Source organism: Sarcophilus harrisii, chromosome 1 (assembly GCF_902635505.1).
Source record: "Sarcophilus harrisii chromosome 1, mSarHar1.11, whole genome shotgun sequence".
NCBI lineage: Eukaryota > Metazoa > Chordata > Mammalia > Dasyuromorphia > Dasyuridae > Sarcophilus > Sarcophilus harrisii.
In genome coordinates, this window is record NC_045426.1 from 633,548,904 (window position 1) to 633,569,133 (window position 20,230).

At 37.6% G+C, this 20,230-nt stretch overlaps 1 protein-coding gene across 2 annotated transcripts in view; it reads right to left on the reverse strand.

The window, feature by feature from the left end:
- The window catches only part of AGO2 (argonaute RISC catalytic component 2), a 139,125-nt gene extending 119,954 nt beyond the window's left edge, over nucleotides 1-19,171 (reverse strand). For both annotated transcript variants that reach the window (XM_012541850.3, XM_023496518.2), the window contains exon 1: nucleotides 18,703-19,171. In XM_012541850.3, the coding sequence (XP_012397304.1) occupies nucleotides 18,703-18,724 (22 nt within the window). In that variant the 5' untranslated portion in view covers nucleotides 18,725-19,171. The remainder of the gene's footprint in view (nucleotides 1-18,702) is intronic.
- Nucleotides 19,172-20,230: the final 1,059 nt, after the last annotated feature.

Genomic DNA, 20,230 nt, shown 5'->3' on the forward strand with positions numbered 1-20,230 from the left:
GATGGATTCTGAATTATCTGACTTGGACCAATAAGATTTTAAAAGAGCAATGGGGTACACAGTCAGATGAAGAAATAGTGGTTACTACAAACTATAGCAAACAAGTTTATATGAAGTGGGGCACCCTGAGGGATAAAAGTGTGTGTGAAAGGTGAGGCTAACTACCACCAATTCTTCTTGGGAGCTCAAAAGGAACAGGTCAGCAGTTTTATGCTCAAGATTCCTGTGAATTTTAGCACCCTGCAAACCACTGGCCCTGTTTCCATGCTAGTACTAGAGCCCTCCTTAACAATCATAGCTTTTGAAGACCCTTCAAAGAATATCTCCCACCAAAGTCCTTGGCACTGGCAAGGAGTTCAACATCTGAAATAGATGTTTTTATAAATGAAAATGACATAAAAGAAGATGTATTGCTATTTGCTTTGCCATTGCAGCCTTGGGACTAGAACTATAGGATCTTTCCATCTGATTTGAAACTTTAACAAATCTCCTATATTCAAAGCTTTTCCCACTATACTCAGCAACTTCTCTTGTGCATGTCTAGCTATGGGAGTTTTTCTCTGCCTGGTGCTATGAATCTCATCCATACATTATCATCTGTTTTGAATTAACATTTAATATTGAATTTACAACATTATGGTGCCTGATGTCTGCTTTGTTTCTCTAAGCTAATTGTTTAATATTTGAGTTGACTATAACAATGCCCCAATTTGAGTTATATAACTCAGACCTTCAAAAAAAAAAATACCCCACCAAAAGTCATTTAAAAGATCTACTGACATTTTATTAAGAATACTTTCTCATACAAGTAAAGCTATTTGTTTTTTCAGTCTGAGCCATAAATATTTTCTTAAAAGTTGAGTCAATTTTAATTTAATCTCTAAATTAGTTAGACTTCAGACTCACATGTATTTAAAACCCAACTCATATTAATGTAATATTACATCTTTGTGTACAGAAATTTTTTCTGGCATTTGAGTTAAATACCTTTGGAAGATGGATCTACCTTTTACTCAATTATGTTATAGTATTACACAGAAGCTGACACAAAAAAGCTTCACTAGATAAAAAAGGCATATTAAAGCCTATTATATCACCACCTCCACCTACCCCCAAAAGAGTAAAGTGCTGCTTGGTGCTTACAGGTTCCAGTCAAGAAACCCTGGGTCCAAGGAACATCTCTGACACATATTGGCTAGGTGATCTTGGGCAAATCACTGAATCATTGTATTCAGAGCAACTTGGACTTTAAAATTACAGAATAGGGCAGAACTACATTAACACAAGGAGATTCCTATAGCAGAGACAGAGGCCCAGAACAAAAAAATAAAACTGCACTAAAACTTTGGGGGGGGGGGGGGGGGGGGGGGGGGGGGGGGGGGGGGGGGGGGGGGGGGGGGGGGGGAGATGTGTGACAGAGAGACAGAGATGCTCGGTGCAATAATTCCATTCAATGTACAGATGTACATAGTAGATACTAATAAGACTTTGATGTGACTAAAAATGTACATGGCACTGTGCTAGAGTGCTGGGGATAATTTTGAAGAACAGTACATTAGTGGTACATATTACAAAATAATATATGTTCAGAATTGTCCACTCTGTGGTATGTAATACATCATAGGAGGCCAAAGATCTGTAAGACAAGCTTAGCTGTCAATAATCCTTATTGCTCTGGGTTTGGTATTATTCCCTGTATTTTAGGGATGAGAGATCTAAATTGCAGGAAAATTCAGTGACTTTATCAAGATTATACAGGGAGAAATTATCAAAGGTGGTTTTCTTTGACTTCATGAAGCTTATAGTAAGTGATACACGGAAAAATACTGAGGTGTAGTAGAGGCATAGCCTATCAAAATAATTTAAAGCAGGGAGGATTTAATTAAATAGGTATACTTTTGGGGTTACATTACAATTATTTTTACGACTTTATTAAACTTCTGGGTTTTTAACCATGCTTTTACTGCTTTTTTTCTGTAAAGCATAGAAAGTATATACATATAAGTTTTGATGGAAAACAAAGTTTTACATGAAAAACTTTTTTCCTGAAAGCTACATGGATTAAAAATAACCTTCCTGGCCTTGAAGAATAACAATTCTTGTTATCCCACAAAGTGGCCATGGCCAGTTAAAGTGTAGGACTCATTTTAAAAGAACAATTTTAACATATACTAGGTGAATATAGCAAAAGTAATGGAAAGAATCCCACAAGGCAAAAGCTACATAAATGTTATTATGACTTTATATGTAACAAAATCAGAAACTTTAATTTCATATCTATTGTTACAAAGTGTTCTGGAACACACACAATTCTCTTAGCTATTTACAGCAACTCTGTATACAATGTGGTTAGAAGCAGCTACAGTTTAATTTTTCCTAAATTTAGTCAGCTAAGTGGTGTTGGAGATAGACTGGATAGAATTCCCAGCTTAGAGTCAGAAAAAATTTTGTGATTTCAAATCTGGACTGAAACAGTATCTATCCTCAACTGGCTTACAATCAAATAGAACAGAAAGCAGGCTAGATCTTATTTAAAAAAATACGAATAAACAATAAAAAGAGGTTATTATTAAGTGTTTAAAGAGTTGCAATAGCTAAAGAAATTGGGGGAAGCAAGTATTCCCTAAAGGCCTTAAAGAGGATGTGGGGTTTGAGATGGGCTATTGAAGGTACTCTAAAAATTAGAGAAGCACCATTATCCCATTACTTAAGAAATCATTTGTTCTTTCCCTTTTTTTGATCCTTTCTATTAAATTGTTAGATTTTTAAACTTTTTCTCGCCTTTAACCCCTTCCTTTCTCAAATTCAGTTTGATCTTCTCTAATTTCCCTCTATTCTCTTCTGTTTTTAGTACTCTTTTTATTTAAAACCAACTTCCGCTGTTCATTAATTATCCTTGCTCATCTTTTCTTCCATAAAAACCTGATATGAGAGTGCTCAAAAACTAGAGATATTGGTACAGAAACCTAACTGTAAGAATCTATATTCTCCCTAGCCACCAACAAAATAAAGTACTAAAATACTAACTTCATCATTATCAAATAACATCTCTCTTTCATATCTCTAGTCACTGCTGGTGTTCCCCAATACCACCTTTGCAGGTACAAATAATAAACTATCTTGGCCAAAGAGGGAGGGGAATGATGTAGAAGAATCCTTCTCAAATGTTATATCTATCAGCTAAAAAAGACTTTTTCCCCTCAACAGGAACTCTCTTTTCCTTTCTTCATATTACTAGTGCTTAGCACACTGCCTGGCACATAGTAGGCAATTAATAAATACTTGCTGACCAACAACAGACTGTAAAGTAAGGGAAATTTGGATTGACCTCTAAGATCCTAAGATCTGATGAACCCTAACCAAAATTCCAATAGCCTCAGATCTCCTCAGAATTATCAATAGAGACAGTGAATTGGTTCTGGAACACTCTATAAATCAGTGAAATTTGATCTAAATAAGGTTCCTGAAAGTATGATGAATCTTAGACAATAAAAATAAAATTTTCACATTTAACCAACACATTAAATATCTACTACATGGAAAATGCTGACAGGTGTGAGAAAATTTAAAGACAAAAAAGGAAATAATCTCTTTCCTCAAAATGCTTATTTCCAGTAGTCAGCAAATATCTATTAAATGTTTACTATGTTCCAGGCATTGCACTAAGAGCAGGAATTATGAAGAAAGACAAAAATATGGTCCTTGCTACTAAGAAGCTTACATTCTTTTAATTATAGAGGGAGCATTCAAAAAACTATATATAAATGATACCATATAAATGAAAGTTAATTGAGTTGGGGGAAGAAAAGGAGTGGAAAAAAAGATTAGGGAAGACTACAAGAGGTAGGATTTGAGCCAAATCTTGAAGGAAGCCAGGAAGTAGAAGTTAGGAATAAGAGCATTCCAGGCATAAAGAATCAACAGTGGAAAAACAGAATAGGGAAAATGAAACATTATGTTCAAGAAATAAGAAAGCCAGTGTAACTGGATTGCAGAGTATTACAAAGGAAATAAAATATAAGAAGATTGAAAAGGTACAAAGAGCCAGGTTGGGAAGTACTTTTAAAATTTCAGAGGATTTTATATTTTATCTTCCATTCAATAGGGAGTAACTGAGAGTTTACTGCATAGGAGTTTCACTTTCAGACCTGAACTTTAAGAAAATTACTTTGACAGTAAAGCAGAAGATGGACTGGAGCTTGAAGACTTGGACCAGAGAGATTAGCCAGGTTTTTACACTATTTCAGATGTGGGATAGTGAGGGTCTGCACCCTAGTAGCATTCATGTTAATAGAGAGGAAGGGATTTTTTAAAAAGACATCATAAAGGTAGAAATGACAGGACTTAACAACAGATTGAATATGGGGTGAGAGGTTGAGGATGACTTCTAGGCTGGATTTGGGCAAACATTCTAACTAAACAAGATCTTTCAATTCCTTGTTTAACAGACTATGTCTCATAACTTTGAATCATATGTAAATTTGGTGAAAGTCTTCTCCATGTCTTTGTCCAAGTCTTTTAAATTTTAAACAGTACAAAACCAAACAGACTTCCTCTAAACTGACATGAAAGCATTAGTGACTATGTTTAGAGTTCATTCTGAAACCACATAACTAGTATTTAACCTGTCCTTCCACTTCTCTATTTACATGAACAATAAAAAAAAAGTTGTGATATTTAACCTACATCAATTTGCTTGCTGTTTTAGGGAGGAGGGGAGAGAAAAATCTGTAACTATTATTATTATTATTATAGCTTTTTATTGACAAAACATATGCATGGGTATTTTCAACACTGACCCTTGCAAAAACTTCTGTGGAACTCATATTTTTTTAAATGAGTGTTTAAAATTGTCCTTATATGTAATTGGTAACAAATAAAATTTAGCTAAGTTCTATGCACAGAATTTTTCTGCTCTACCAGTTTAGTAATCTTGTCCAAAAAAAAAAAAAAAAAAAAAAGGAAATGAGGTTAGTCTACATTACCTATTCTTGATGAAGCAAGACCTTTTTGAATGCCATTTCCTTTTCTACTTTTAAATCAACAATTAGTTTCATAATACATTCTAGAATTTTGCCAGAAATCAAAGTTATTTTCATTGGCTTCCAGTTTTGCAGATTCTATTCTCTTTGCTTTTTCTTTGTCCAACAGTTTTAAAAGATAATTGATATGAATCACTATTCATCAGACCTACAGATTCTTTCACCATGCTGGGATATAGTTTGAACATGGTGATTTGGGATTATCAAAGGCAATTAGGTGCTCTCTTGCTATATATATATGTGAAAATAAGATCAAATAAAGGATAGAGCATCTCTTAGTTGATGGGATGATAACTGAATGTGGTGAGAAAAGGCAAAGATGTCTATTATTTTGGCAAAATAAGCAAAAAAATGGTTAAAGCAAAAAGCAAAAATGGTTAATATGTAGTTGATACTAATATATATATATATATATATATATATATTATTTATCTACTTGCCTTAGTATCAACTATATATTAACCATTTTTGCTTTTTTCCCATCTTGAAAAAGAAATAAAGAGCCAAAATAATAGACATCTTTGCCTTTTCTCACCACATTCAGTTATCATCCCATCAACTAAGAGATGCTCTATCCTTTATTTGATCTTATTTTCACCAATATTGCTTGTTTTTCTGTTTAACAGTCTCACCTTATTTTACTTTTATTTTTTTTATTTTTATTTTTATTTTTTTTTTGCTGAGGGAACTGGAGTTAAGTAACTTGCCCCGGGTCACACAGCCAGGAAGTTTTAAGTATCTGAGTTGAAATTTGAACTCAGGTCCTCCTGACTTCAGGGCTGGTGCACTATCCACTACCACTTAGCTGTTCCTGAGCTTTAGTACTCTTATAGAGCTATGCCATAATTGAGTAATTATACTCTACTACTCACACTTACCTCCATTACCTGTGCATTTATACATGTCTCTTAAAAATCTAAGTTGGTTGGTGAATTTACTATACATACAAATAAGTCTCTTTAGACAACTCCCTCCTCACTCAATTCATTTTTATCAGAACTGTCCCTTTCTATCTTCAGAATGTCATTAGTGAAACTTCCCCTCACTTCCATGCTCACTTCCTCAGTAAACTTCATCTGAGCTACTGCAATAACTTTAAATAGTTTGATGTTGTCTTTAATTGTTATGCCCCTTCCATTTTTTCCTATTCTCCCACCTTTTGCAAATGGGAAGATAGTCTACAAGACGACTTTCTAGTTCCCCATAATCTTAGTGTCTTTTCTCCACTTTATCATGTATATATCTTCTTTGTACACAGCTGATATTGTCTCCATAGACTATGAGGACCTAGAAAATCAAGTCTGTATGTTTTTTGTTTGTTTGTTTTTATCTTTCATCTGTTTTGTTTGTTTCTCTGGCCTTTGTATCTACAGCATTTAGCAGAGTGCCTGGTACAAAAAAAGTGATCAATAATGCTTATTGACTTGATTTGACTCTCCTCAAAAACATCTAAAGCTATAGAAGAAATCATAATACAAACTTTAGCCTATTATAACTGAAACACAATCTTCTTGCCTCCAGGTAGGATCAGAGGGCTTAGAATTGAGATGAGTCTTGGAAATCATCTATTCTAACTTCCTCATTTCCACAAAAGAGGAAATAGTTATGAGGTTAAGTGACTCATTTAAGGTCACACGTGTAACTAAACCCAAATCCTGACTATGAATCCAGTGCTCTTTCCACTCTATGTCTACCACTACCTAATCATAATAGACAGTAAGAAATCTCTACTTCCCAATATTTAATACCGATTTTTCAATCCTTCCCAAACTCTAAAGCTATTAAAATTTAACATATATTATTATCTTTTTCTGAAAGACCAGAGAATCCTAGATAATGATCTCTATTCAAAAGGGACTTTGATGTTATTTGACTCCTTATATAATACATTAATTACTTCTAAGATACCCCCAAGTTGTTGTCCAAGCACTGCCTAAATTCCTCCAGTAAGGGGAATTTAGGGGTCAAAATCTCAATGGTCAAAGGAACTCTTCCTTAAAGTCTAGGATCTGAGAAAGTATCCATGTTTCACATGGTAGAGTGGAATAAGAATTGATCTCAGAGACCTAAGAAATGGTCTCAGGTGTTGATTAAATTAAATTTCTGATTTTCAGTTTCTTGATCTGTTCTTATTGTTGAGTTGTTTCAGTCATGTCTGACTCTTTGTGACCCCATTTGAGGTTTTCTTGGTAAAAAAAATGTTTTTCCCATTTTCTTCTCCAGCTCATTTTACACTTGAAAAAGTGAGGCAAACAGGGTTAAGTGCCTTGCTAAGTGTCATACAGCTACTGAGCCCGAGACCAAATTTGAACTCATAAAGATGAGTTTCCCTGATTCCAATCCCAGTGTTCTATCTATTGAGTTAGCTATTGCCCATATATGTAGAATGAGCTGTACAGGATCTGTACTTTGAGGATAATAATATCTACTTTAACTACCTCACAAGGTTATTGTAGTGCTTCACTGAAAGAATTCAAATATTCAGGTTCTCTGTAAACCATAAAACTCCATGCAAATACATTATTATTGTTGTAAAGAGAAATGTTTTCCACATTTAAGAAATCTCAATCTTCTTGAAGATTACTTGAAGATTTCTTGAAGAAACTAGCTAGAAATAATAATTTTTAAAAAACTAATTGATCTTAGCCAGTACCATGATCTGAATATAGCAGTTGGTCAACAAATGGTGAATTTGTTGAACTAGTTCCAAGAGTTGGTATCAGTGGTTATAATTTGGTGTTATTCCAACACTGTGGCTATTCTAGTAATAAAAGTGAGTTAGAACCATGAATATGGTTAGATTAATATCTATACGTTGCACTGAATTATATTTGTCATCATTCATATAACCTTCCATTGGAAAAAAGCGAACTGGCAAGACTCATTTGCTTGATATAACTCCTCACACAAGCTTTGTGCTTACAACAAGTACATAAATATTATTTCGTATTGATGAGGTAACAATCTTTTCTTCCCATATCCATCAACACCTCCTAACTAAAATATGTGGATTTATGATCTGTAGAAAGAATCCATATAAAGAGAGCTAATCATCAAGGACCTGGCTAGAATACCTTGACTCCAAGATTGCCTGACAGAATGCCAGGAAACAGAGCTCTAAGCTTATGGAGTGAGCAGCTAAATAGAAAAAGGAGGTGTAATCATGTTCATATTACAAACATTTTCCATTCAGCCACATCCATAATTCTTATGTTTTCATGCCTCCCCTCCTCTCCAAGAAACACAAACCACACTGGTTTTGCTTTTGATAGTTCAAAGTCACACTCTTTAGTGTTGAATCTGTATTCTTATTCTTGCCCTTCTTGTCACTTAGTCAACCTATTAAATTCAAAATGTGAAGCATGACTACTAACTGAACTGCAGTAAGCTACTATGAAATAAGTATCTTTCTTCTCCTCAGACTCTTACTAGAAAAGGAATCACAAGACTTCAGTTTTCAATAATGTGAGTTTCTCTATCAGATCATAAGTCATCATTCTTTCTCACCTAAATTTCACTAACCCAGCTCTGCTTATCATTCTTCCCACCCCTAATACACACACATAGAATAAGAAAATTATTATTGAGCCACCAAAGTGCAAAGTATCAAAAGTATCATTGCTCCCCACCCACTCTTCCCCATACCTTAGATACAGCCAACTTCTTCATTCCAAATTTATGGTCTTTGAATATTACTTTCCTTTCACCTGCAAAGTTCCTGTATTTTCCTTTCATTTAGACTCAAAGTTCAAAATCTTAACCCCATGCTACTTATTCCAAAACAAATAGATCCTATACTTAATTTGTACCTCTTGTATTAACTGATAATTCCATTTATATAGCATTTTAAAGTTTGCAAAGAGCTTTACAAATTTTATCTTGTTTTATCCTTACAATAACTGTTATAGATTGGTAGTATTATTATCACCATTTTACACATGAGGAAATTGAGGCACATCAAGGATAAGTGATTTGCCCAAATTTGCACAAATAATACCAGACAGGCCTCTGATCTTCCCAACTCTCTGTGCAAAGCTCTAGGTATTTCACTAGTTTCCCCAACTAAATTAAACTTCTTCAAAGTTAACATCAAATGTTCAGTTTTTTAAAAATCTGCCTAAAACACTTAATTTAATGCTCAGTAAACAGTACTTGCACAATTAGAAAATTGAACAAAACTATAATAAAATTGTTCAAAAAACTGCTATGATAGAAATCTCATGTTCTATTCAGATACATAAATGAGAAATAAAAACCAATACACATTTAACTATTTACTATGTGCCAAGTATTGTGCAAAAGGTTAGATAAACAAAGCGCAAAAACACAATAAAAAATTAGTCCCTATCCTCATGAAGCTTATGTGAGATGAAAAAGAGACAAAAATGAGAAAATAGGTAATCTTCAAGGAAAAAGCTTTACCAACTGTAGGATTGGGAAAGGATCCTTGAGATGAAACTTAAAGTCAGACATTCTAAGAAACAGAAGTCAAGATCTAGGACTTTCCAGCATGAATGCAAAAGTATGGAAAAGGGAGATTTTATGTGAGGAATACTAGCAAGTAGGCAATTATGCTCAGACCACAATGTAGAAAGGAGTAATATACAAAAAGAACCTTATTTTACTGAATGTGGGGGTGAAATCATAAAAATTAAACAGTTCCTGCCCTCAAATAAGTCTACATTCTGTTGGGGAGGCACTAAGTACTTAAGAATATACAAGGCAAATGGAAAGCAACAGAAGGCACTACCATGTGAGAAAGGAAAAAGAAAAAAATGTAGATACATTTCATTTTTAATGGCAATCAAGGCAAGTTAAATATACAGAAGGGCTGTAATGGGCTGAAGCTGCCTCAGATTCACCACACCCTAGAGCTGAGGCTTAAGTGAGCTTAAGTCTCCATGCCCTGTGGGGATATGGTCATTAATCTCTTCATTGTCTTCCTCCTTTACCTCAGGCTTCCCCATTTGGCTATTTCTAGAGCTTTTTTTCTTTCTTCTAGAAATCACAGGGTTCCTTAAGGCCAACTGTATTATATTGTATAAATAGAATGCCTCGATGGAAATTGAATGAGGACCATTTTCATTGTAATATGTGGAGAGCTGTTGCCCAATTAATGTCCAATTATCTGGAGAGATTTGCTCTTCCTCTAAGAACCAAGGGGAGGTGTGTTTTAATGTACCCAGAAGTCTAGCTATCTGTTCCCTAGTTATAAGTAGCCCTTGGTCTTCTATCAGCTTAAGCATGTTTTCTATAGCGCCACTCCTGGGTGGGGGTAAAGGGATTGGGAGGGGATGGGGAATCTTTATCTAGCATCTGTCCCATTTCAGCCAAAAAAGGTTACTACTTTAGTCTTTAAGAAAATAAGTTCCCTGTTTGTCTTTTATACTCAACCTAAGTTCCTAGTCACCGGAGACTTCTTCAGTGAAAGTAGGGTCCTTGGGCCCTGAGTCAGGAATTCAGGTTAAGGGAAAACCTTCAATCTTTATTCTCAGTAGAGGTGAAGAAGGATCGGAGGTGAAAGAAGGATCACGATAGCAATGTGTGTAACTGAGTCAAGAAGCCAGCCAGCCAGTCTCTCTCTGCCTCTCTTCCTGCCCCTCTGCCTCCACCCAGCAAAATCATCATTTCCTATACAACACATCAGGACTTGCACAAAGAGTGGGCGGGGGCCATTCTTTTTCCAAGCATATATTGGTCCATTTACTATTTAGCCTCCCGTGCTTGGGACCTCAGTGCATCAACTCAAGCTTCAGCCCATTACAGAAGAGTATTAGTCTTTTTTGATCCTCATAAGTCTATCCATTTTACAGATAAGAACATGCAAGTCCAAAGTTAATACAATGTGATCTAATTGCCTCATTTTGCAGGGGAGGGTTAGCAGTGAACATTAGGCGAGTATTATAGAAAAGACAAAAGGTCTACAATGGCTCCTAAAATCTATTCCCTACTCTATTAGATATGTGACTTAAGACAAGTCATTTTCATTCTCTGCATCTGTTTCCTCATCTATAAACTGGAAGTTGGATGAAATAATCTTTAAAAAGTCTCTCTAACTCTAACATTCTCTGGACTCAATGAGTTGTCCAAGGTTACAAAAATGATTCAGTAGCAAAGCAAGGAAACATGCATTTATTAAGTGCCTAATAGTGGCAAACCACAGTGCTAAAGCCTTTATAAACACTTTACTTAATCCTTATAACAACCTGGGGCGATAAATGCTATTATTGTACACATTTTACAATTAAAGAAACTAAGGCAGACAGTTAAGGACTTGTATAGAGTTCCAGGGGGTTTCTGAGCAAGACAGTCTTGCTATTCAATGCACCAAAGTCAATTCTAGTGCTTTTTCATACCATACCTCACTAACTCTGAAAAAGCTAAGAGCAATTTAATTGAAGTCAACCAACATTTGCAAACATGCAAGAAAAAAGCAACTATGAAGCTCTAAATTGATCAATAAACATTAAATAATTGCCTACTATGCGCAGATAGTGTGCTAAGCTCTAGAGATACAAAAAAAAGACAATGCCTACTCTCAAGTTTACAATCAAATGGGGAACACAACATGCAAATTTCTATGAAGCAAACTACATAGAGGATAGATAGGAAATCATTAACAAGAAAATTAAACAGGGTTGAGAAAGGCTTCCTGTAAAGAATAGGATTTTACTCAGGACTTAAAGGAAGCCAGGGGAGTCAGAAGTTGGAGGAGATGAGGGAGAGCGTTCCAGACATGGCAGCCAGCCAGAAAAAATGCTGTAAGCCAGAGACAGAATGTCTTGTTCATGGAACAGTCAGGAGGCCAGTGTTACTAGATCCTCGAGTACATATTCATGAGGAGGGGGTTTTGAAAGCCAAATTTTGTATCTACTCCTAGAGGCAACAGGGAGTCAGTGGAGTTTACCATCAAGTAAGGGTAGCATGATTAGACCTGGTTTTTAGGAAATCACTTTAATGACTAAATATAGCACAGCCAGGGAGCAGGAAGAGATTTGAGGCAGGCTGATCTACTAGTAAGTTATTACAATAACCCAGGGATAAGGTGATGAGGATCTACATTGATATGACAGCAGTGTCAGAGGAGACAAGGGTATATTGGAGAGATGTAAAAATGAAATCAACAGGCTTTGGCAATAGCTTGGATATGGAGGATAAAAGGTAGTGAGGGATCCAGGATGACTCTTGATTTTAGAGTGTGAGGGACAGGAAACATGGAGTTTCTCTAGGATAGGAAAGGAGTTTGAAGAGAAAGATAATCAGTACTGTTTTGGAAATGCTGAGTTTAAGACGTCTACTGAATATTCAGTTTAGGATATCTGAAATGCAGCTGAAGATGCAAGATTGGAAAATCAGCAAAGAGATTGGGGCAGGAAAGGTAAATCTGAGAATCATCAACATAGAGATAGAAATTAAATTTATGGGAGCTGATGAGATCACTAAGTAATATAGAGGCAGAATAGATGAGGGAACAGACCCTAAGTTTACAATCTATGTCTCAAATTCCATTATACAGGTACTCCATCTCCCAAAAACCACACACTAAGAAAAGAGACTACAAAGAATGTTTAAAGTATCTTGGTCAGAACAAATCACAGTATTTATGAAACTGATGGAATTCCCAGAGATATTCTAAAGAAGAAAAGATTTACAAATATTGACCAGCAGTCAATTTCATCAATCAAAAGAGGTACTGTGAAGGTAATGGATAAAGAAAAGATCTTGGAGTCAGTAAAACTTGGATTCAAATGCCACCTTTGACCTATACTACCTATGTGCACTAAGACTATAACAACTGAAGAGAAAGAGATACTCTCCATTGGTAAAGGGAGTTCCAATATAATATTAAAATTAGAGATCCATTCTATATCCCTATCTAACAAAAAAGAAATCAAGCAAATCTTTCAAAAATTATAATCTTTATACTTATTTATTTAATGCATTTATTATATCTATGACAATCAAGGAACTTAGAATCAAGTAGAGAAAGACAGCTTGAATGAAGTAAAATAGAAAGCAGACCTCAAAGCCAAGAAGACCTGGATTCAAGTACCATCTGGGGCATATACTGGATGTATGTCCCAACATAATGGCACTTAACCAATCATCACTGGGAGAAGCAATTTCTTTTCCAACAAGATCCCTATGCCAAACAAATCAGAGGTCCAGATCCCATTCTTGAAAAAGTCATAGAAAATTAGTGTGAGGGAATTCAATGACAAGACCCCACCACTGGGAAATCTTCTGCCATTTGAATAAGCCTTGGTACTCACACTGAATTAGTACCATCTGCCCCATTGAGAGGCAGCTAGGTGAGTGGTAGGTACAATGGATATAGTGCTGGGCCTAGAGTCAGGAAAAAATAAGTTCAAATTCAACGTCAAACATTTGCAAGCAGTATGATGCAGAGGCTTAACCTCTGCCTCAATTTCTTCAACTGTAGAACGAGGATAATAACAGCATCTACCTTCAAAGACTTGTGAGATCAAATGAGATAATAACACTTAATATAGTATTCAGCACATGGTTGGTTCTAAATAAATATTTAATGGACTCTAAAAAAACCTCAATTTAAGAAGGGGACCCAGGCCCACCATCTTTATTTCCTGGACAGCTGCACTTTTCCTCCTATTTTCAGCTCCTTATTAGATGGGTAAGCTTCTTGAGGACAGCTACTCTTGTGTGTCCCTAGCACTTAGCACAACTGACACACATAGTAGACTTCTGTCAACTCCTAAAGGGAGCTTCCTCTTTAAGTCTAACTCAATACAAAACTAGCAGTAGGTGCTTACGGATTTTAAATATCAGAGGGGGAAAAAAAGAGTACTTAAGTCTTTAAACCTTAGGAGGAAACCATAGGAAAAGAAAAATGCACAGTTGTGTCCTCCCAATAGAAAGTAACTTCCTTGAGCAGATGTTTAACCCTTTTTTTGTCCTTATAACTCAAGCACTACACAAAGTAGCCATTTATTGTTTTGCAAAATGAATGAAAACAAGTTTAGTTACCTTATAACAAAAACCTTAGATTTAGTAAAAGAAAAGTAGATGAAGAAGTAGGGAAATTAAGTACTTGATGAATAAAACAAGTTTGAAAAGTGACCAAGACAGGAAGGCAGTTTTGGGGAGACAGACATGAGTACAATACTTAAAAAAAAAATTTTAGAAAAAAATCAATTAATTGTAATAATAATCTATTTTTTTAATTCACATGGTTTATAAATATAAAATCTTTATTCCTCAAATATATCTATCTTGTAAGTCTAGCATTTTTAACTGAAAAGAATAGTAAATAAAAGAGGTAATCTTCAGAATCAGAAAATTGAAGCAAATAAGACCCCAATTTAAATTCAATTTCAGATAATAATTGAGTTATCTTGAACCAATCCCTTAATCTTTTTGCCTCAATTTCCTCGACCTTAAAGTGTGGAAGATAATTGTAGTAGCTACCTAGCAGGGTAGTTCCAAGTGTCAAATGAAATACTATTTGTAAGCACTTAGCACAGTGTCAAGTACATAATAGGTACTATATAGTGCCAGCTATTATTGTTATTATCATACCCCAAAGTCCATAAAAATTATCAGTTAATATCATGTCCAAGAAAAAATCCAAATTAAATGAAAAAAAAAAAAACAACACAAAACACTACACTATTGAATAAGCAATGACAATGAGATAATAGTTGTAAGCTTTACATTATGTTTTAACACAGGGCCAGGCACAAATTAGAAGATGGACATTAAATATTTGCTCCTTTCTGTATTTTAATTGAGAAGCAAAGACAAAAGTTTCAGAATGAATACTACTTCTAGTACAAATTAAAACATCAAAACAAAACAAACATAAAATCTGAGGAAAAGCAAATAAATAATGTTACATTAGGAGAATTCACAACATTAGACTCTCAATAACAAAAGTTTCAGAATGAATACTACTTCTAGTACAAATTAAAACATCAAAACAAAACAAACATAAAATCTGAGGAAAAGCAAATAAATAATGTTACATTAGGAGAATTCACAACATTAGACTCTCAATAACAAAATGTTACCATGCTGACACAATGGATTACAATGTCATTTAACCCATTTGGAAGCAATATAATCAATGAAACTTGGTAACCTCTACTTACTTCATGGCACACAACCAGTAACCAGCGAGGAAAAAATTTGCTTTCTACAACTAAAAACTTGAGAAACACAAAAACTACTCTCTTAAGTTTTTTATCTCCACATTTTCTCCTCAAATTTACATCTGGACCAAAGAAGCAAAATAATCATTAGCTAAAGGAAAAGTTTACTATGGCAATTGAAACTAGAAGTGCTTTCTCAAACTAGCTTCACTGTAACCAAGGTTAGATACAATTTCACCCTGAAAATTTGTAACACTAAAGACCTATTCCTGCTTTTATAGACGATAACTTAAAGTCTAATAAAAATTTATATAAGACTTGGCTGATTTATAAAAATGAAAAAAAAAATGTGATTAAGCAAAAACAAATTATTTTTCCAAATTTTTTTTTCATTTTGGGATTAAGGAAATCCCTACCTCCCACCTTAATTTTTATAAATCAAGAATGAGAGAGCACATACTAAGTAGATTTTATCTTCAATGTCCAACAATTGATTTTTATATTCCACAGGACTTCACTATAATGTTATGAAGGAAAATCTCTTTAAAGTTTTTCATTAATTAACTTTTAGTTTTATAATTGAATATTTACAATAGTATTAGAACTATTCTATCATGTTAACAAAGATCTTTTTTTTTTTAATTTTTGTTTTCAATATCCTTCATAGTTTTATCCTTGCTTCTCAGAGATATTTGACAAGAGTTTGTTAATTATCTGTAATTATCTGTATTATTGTAATTATCTGTGTGGAAGAAATAAAACTAAATCTTAAATTATTCCATAAATCAAACTTTAAGTTGTATCATCTTTTTACAATTCAAATTTGTAAGTTTGGTATATTATCAAGAAAATAAAAACCTACTTTATTTTAATTAAAAACATATACCTTAAATAATTTAAATTACAGTTATCTGATTAGGTATATATATATATATATGCAGGCTGAATTCTGTGAATTTCTGCCCCAGAGTATTATTGACCAAAGCAGCATCCTATAGCACTTTTAATTTTTTTCCTGGACAAAGACTGAATTTTACTATTTCATACAACATTACAATCATTCGCAAATCAATGTTATCCGTTTTGTCAAGACTATGTTTGGAGAATTGCAGTATTTAGAATTTTATATTATACGAGCCTTCAAATTTTAAAATTTAGAACATGATTAATTCATGGCATTATCTAATATACTTTTTAAAAATGCCAGTGAATTAAAACCAAAATACTCATTGCTCCTTTAATAATTACTAAGTACCAGAAAGTTTTATTTTACTTTTCCCTAAAGTTTAGAATGGGGCCTTAAGAGGCAGGTTAAGAAAAAGAAATTCAACATTCACATATAATAAATGCAGAGATAAATATATGTAAAAATATGACATGCTATGAATGTTGAGGTGGGGTTTTGAAGATAGAAGAAGTATGTTTTGGCAAGGATGAAATACAACTAGAAAGCAAAGACTTTCGAGGTAGAAAGCCAAGGAATAACAAGAAAATCTACCTGTAGTGTATAAGGTGTTAGATGAAGCACATTTAAGATGGAAGCAGATAGTGGAAGATTTAGAACCAATCCAACATCTCTGAGAAGACAAAGTGGATATGCCTCATGAATCCACTTGGCAGAATTGTACATTAAGACATTTAAAACTAGAGGTTGAAGGCAAGAAAATATTAATATCTTGACAGTCAAATCGAGTTTCAAACGTCCCTCCCTCCCATTCCTATATCCCTTTTAAGCAGTCTGTGATGGCTTCAAGCTTCTGAGAACTTGTCTACAAAATAAAAGGGGCTAGCTAAGTAGAAAAAGGAGGCGCTAAAGAAAAACATCAGGCCTTGCAAGTTTCGTCAAGTAAATTCTAAAAGGAAAAGTAACACATTAATGGAAGGAGGCAAGATAATTTAGAACTATGATGACATAAATAAAACACAGACAAATGTTTTAAGGGTTTCAAATCCCCTTTGGGAGAGTTTGAATATCCACCAACAGGAACTGGCCACAATTCAGCCTTTCCAGACAAGCTTCACAGGGAAAGCTGAAAGGAGGTTGGGGGAAAAAAGACATGAAACTGAGTTCACTCAAGAGGGTTTCGGACCAGATCACGATTCACAAAATGTTGTGTCCTTTGAGCAAGGTATTGGGAATCTAGCATTATGCCCCCACCCACCTAAACAGGAACTTGAACCAACATAGTAGTAATGAGGCGACGGGAAGGAAACCCTGAGTAAAGCTAGAAAAGGAATTTCCACCCTCCCACTCTTTCCCTCCCCCGATCCCAGCCAAAAGCCCCCAGAAAGAGAGCCCATGGATTTAATCCGAGCCTTGGCGGGAGACCGGGGGTGAGGGTGGGGGGGAGAAGTTCGGGCATCTGGAAGGGAAGATAAATCAAGCGTTTGTTTGTTTTGAGGGGAAATCAGAGTAGTATGCAGCTCTCCACAAGTCCCCCTCAGGCTCCTCGTGGGGCCTAGGCGCGGTCCCAGAAGCCGCGGGGGCAGCAAACCCCCTACGGCCAGACGTCTGGCGAGGAAAGCGGGAGGGCGGGTGGCGTGTGCACCGTCTTCACCGTGGGGCGGAGAGAAACAACTAGGTCTCCTTCTCGAGTAAGAGAAAAGGATATTTCGGTTTTGTCTTTGTATCCCCGGCGCCTGACACATAAAAAGCACTTAATAAATGCTGGCTCAATTTCTTGTAGTTTTCTCCCCAGCTACAGAGCACTTTAAAAAGGAGAGAGTCTAGGCAACTCGGAAGGAGAGGAGGAGACGGCCTAGTGCAAGGAGGTATATGAGTGACTGTGGGTTTAAGTGGTAGTGGTGGCGGCGGCGGCGGCGACCTGGAGACTGGAAAAGGGATGTGGGACACAAGAGTCGCGCCGCTGCTTTCCACCTCCCCTACCCCAGGTAGGAAGACGACCCTCAGTCAAGGACCCAATAGAACTGAGCATGGTCCCCCGCACCCTCAGCGCGAGGACCGGAGACCAGAGCCTGAGGCGTGCGAGAAGGAAAGTCGGGGGTGCGCTTGGCTCCCGGGGTGTGTGTGAGTGCGCGCGCCCCGCACTCAGCCCCAGCAACAGCAGCCGCCCAGCGCCTCGCGCTCCCTGCATGTGTGTATGTGTGTGGGTGTGTGTGTCTAAGTGCGCGCTCCCCGCTCAGACCCCAGCAACAACCACCCCAGCCGCCGCCTCCGAGCGCCTCGCGCCCTCCGCTTTGCTCCCGGGGTGTGCGCGAGCGATGGAAGGAGTAAGGAGCGCGCGCTCAGACTCAGCCCCTGCTCCAGCCGCCCCGCCAGCGCCTGGAGCCCCCCGCTTCTCCCCAGAGGTGTGTGTGTGAGAGAGAGAGAGAGTGTGTGTGTGAGTGTGTGTGTGTGCACGTCCCGCTCTCAGCCCCCAAGCTTCATCCTCCAACAGCCCCACACGTTTCAAAAGGAGGTGAAAAAAAGAAAAGCAGTCTGTAGACGGCCTTCTCCTTGCCCCCACAGACCTCCCCCCCCGCCATCCGTAACCACGCTAAGAACCTGAGTAAATAGCCCGAGTACTCACCGGGTCCTGCTCCCGAATACATGTCTGTCCCTGGGCAGGGGGGCTCCCGGGAGCCAAGGAGTGAGAATCGGGCCCCCCCAACGCAGCAGCCGCGAGTGCGGTCCGACCCTGCGCCTTCAGGCGGGCGCCTCACCAAACAGGTTTACGCGACACTGTGCCGGCAGAGGAGTGGAGGGGAAGGGAAGGAAGGAAGGAGGGAGGGAAGGAAGGGGGGAGAGAGAGGGAGGGAAGGGAAGAGGGAAGGAAGGAGGGAGGGAGGGCCGGCCAGCCGCCGGGAGCCGGGGAGCCGTTGTAGTGCAGAAGAGGGGAAAAAAGAGGGGGGGGGGGGAAGGAAAGCTACTTGCGACCAAGAAGGGAGGGGGGAAAACCCAGCCCTGACTAAATGAGCATGCCCAGTTGTGACGGCTGACGAGAAAGGGGAGCTTGCAACGTGCGGTGCGGGCTGTACTGTACAGACTGCCGGGTTTTTACAGAGGCCATACGGGGGTGGAGACGGCGGGAGGCGGGGGGGAACGGACTGTATACGGGGGGGTCAAGGGGGAGTGGGGCCTGGGTGGGGGAAGCAGAGAGGAGGGACTGGGGTAGTGACGAGAGTGTTAGGCGGGGCCGGCGTCAGGTTCAACGCTGGGTCTAAGCTGGGAGGCGGGGGAGCCCAGAGCCCAAAGCAGCTGGGGGCGGGAGGGGTGGAATTGGGGGGGACCGGCTGTGTGCCGGAGAGCAAGGGCAGAGGGAAAAAGGATCTCTACAGCCAGCAGATGTTTAAACTTAGCCACTCTTGATAGAAGCTCAGGTTTACGTTAGCGCGCCGAGAGCTGACAAATGTTAGCTGACAGGCTTGGTTATCTTTTTTTCTGTTTTGGCGGGGAAGATTGGTTGGGGGCGGGGAAATACTTCGGCGGGTTATGAGATGGGAAGGTGAAAGGGTAACCTCTTTTCCCGTGTCCTTGAAGAAAGAGGGAGAAGGAAAAACTAGGGAAGATATAGGGTTGGGTTGGTCCGTAAAGCAAAAAGAATTGGGGTCTTCCGGCAACCTGTAGAGCCTCTCTCATAGACTACATTTCTGTCAGGATTCCCTGGAGGGCTAGGGTGATGATTGAGGAAGTGGGCACAACAGCTCCGGGACAACATAGACCAGCCAACTACCTGAAGACTCGGGATATTCTGTATTATTTTAAGTCACTATTGTAAGCAACGCTAAAATTCCCAGTAAACGTATATAGCTCTCACTATAATTTCCTGCTCATCATTCAGACTTGGAAAATGCACTGAGCTGATTGATGTCAGAAAGCTTTATAACTGTCTGTATTTGAACTTATACATACACCCTGCTCAACCAAACACATGACCAATACGCCACCTCCTGGCCCAGCCCAAATCCACTCTTGAAGACTCAAAAGCTAAAATTAGTACCTAGACTCTCAAAAGCAGAGTCCAAGCCAGATCTGCAGTAGCTCATGTAGGCCTAACTGATAAGGATCTCCCATAGGACCAACCTCAGATGAGGTTGACTTTTAAAAACTTAACTCTG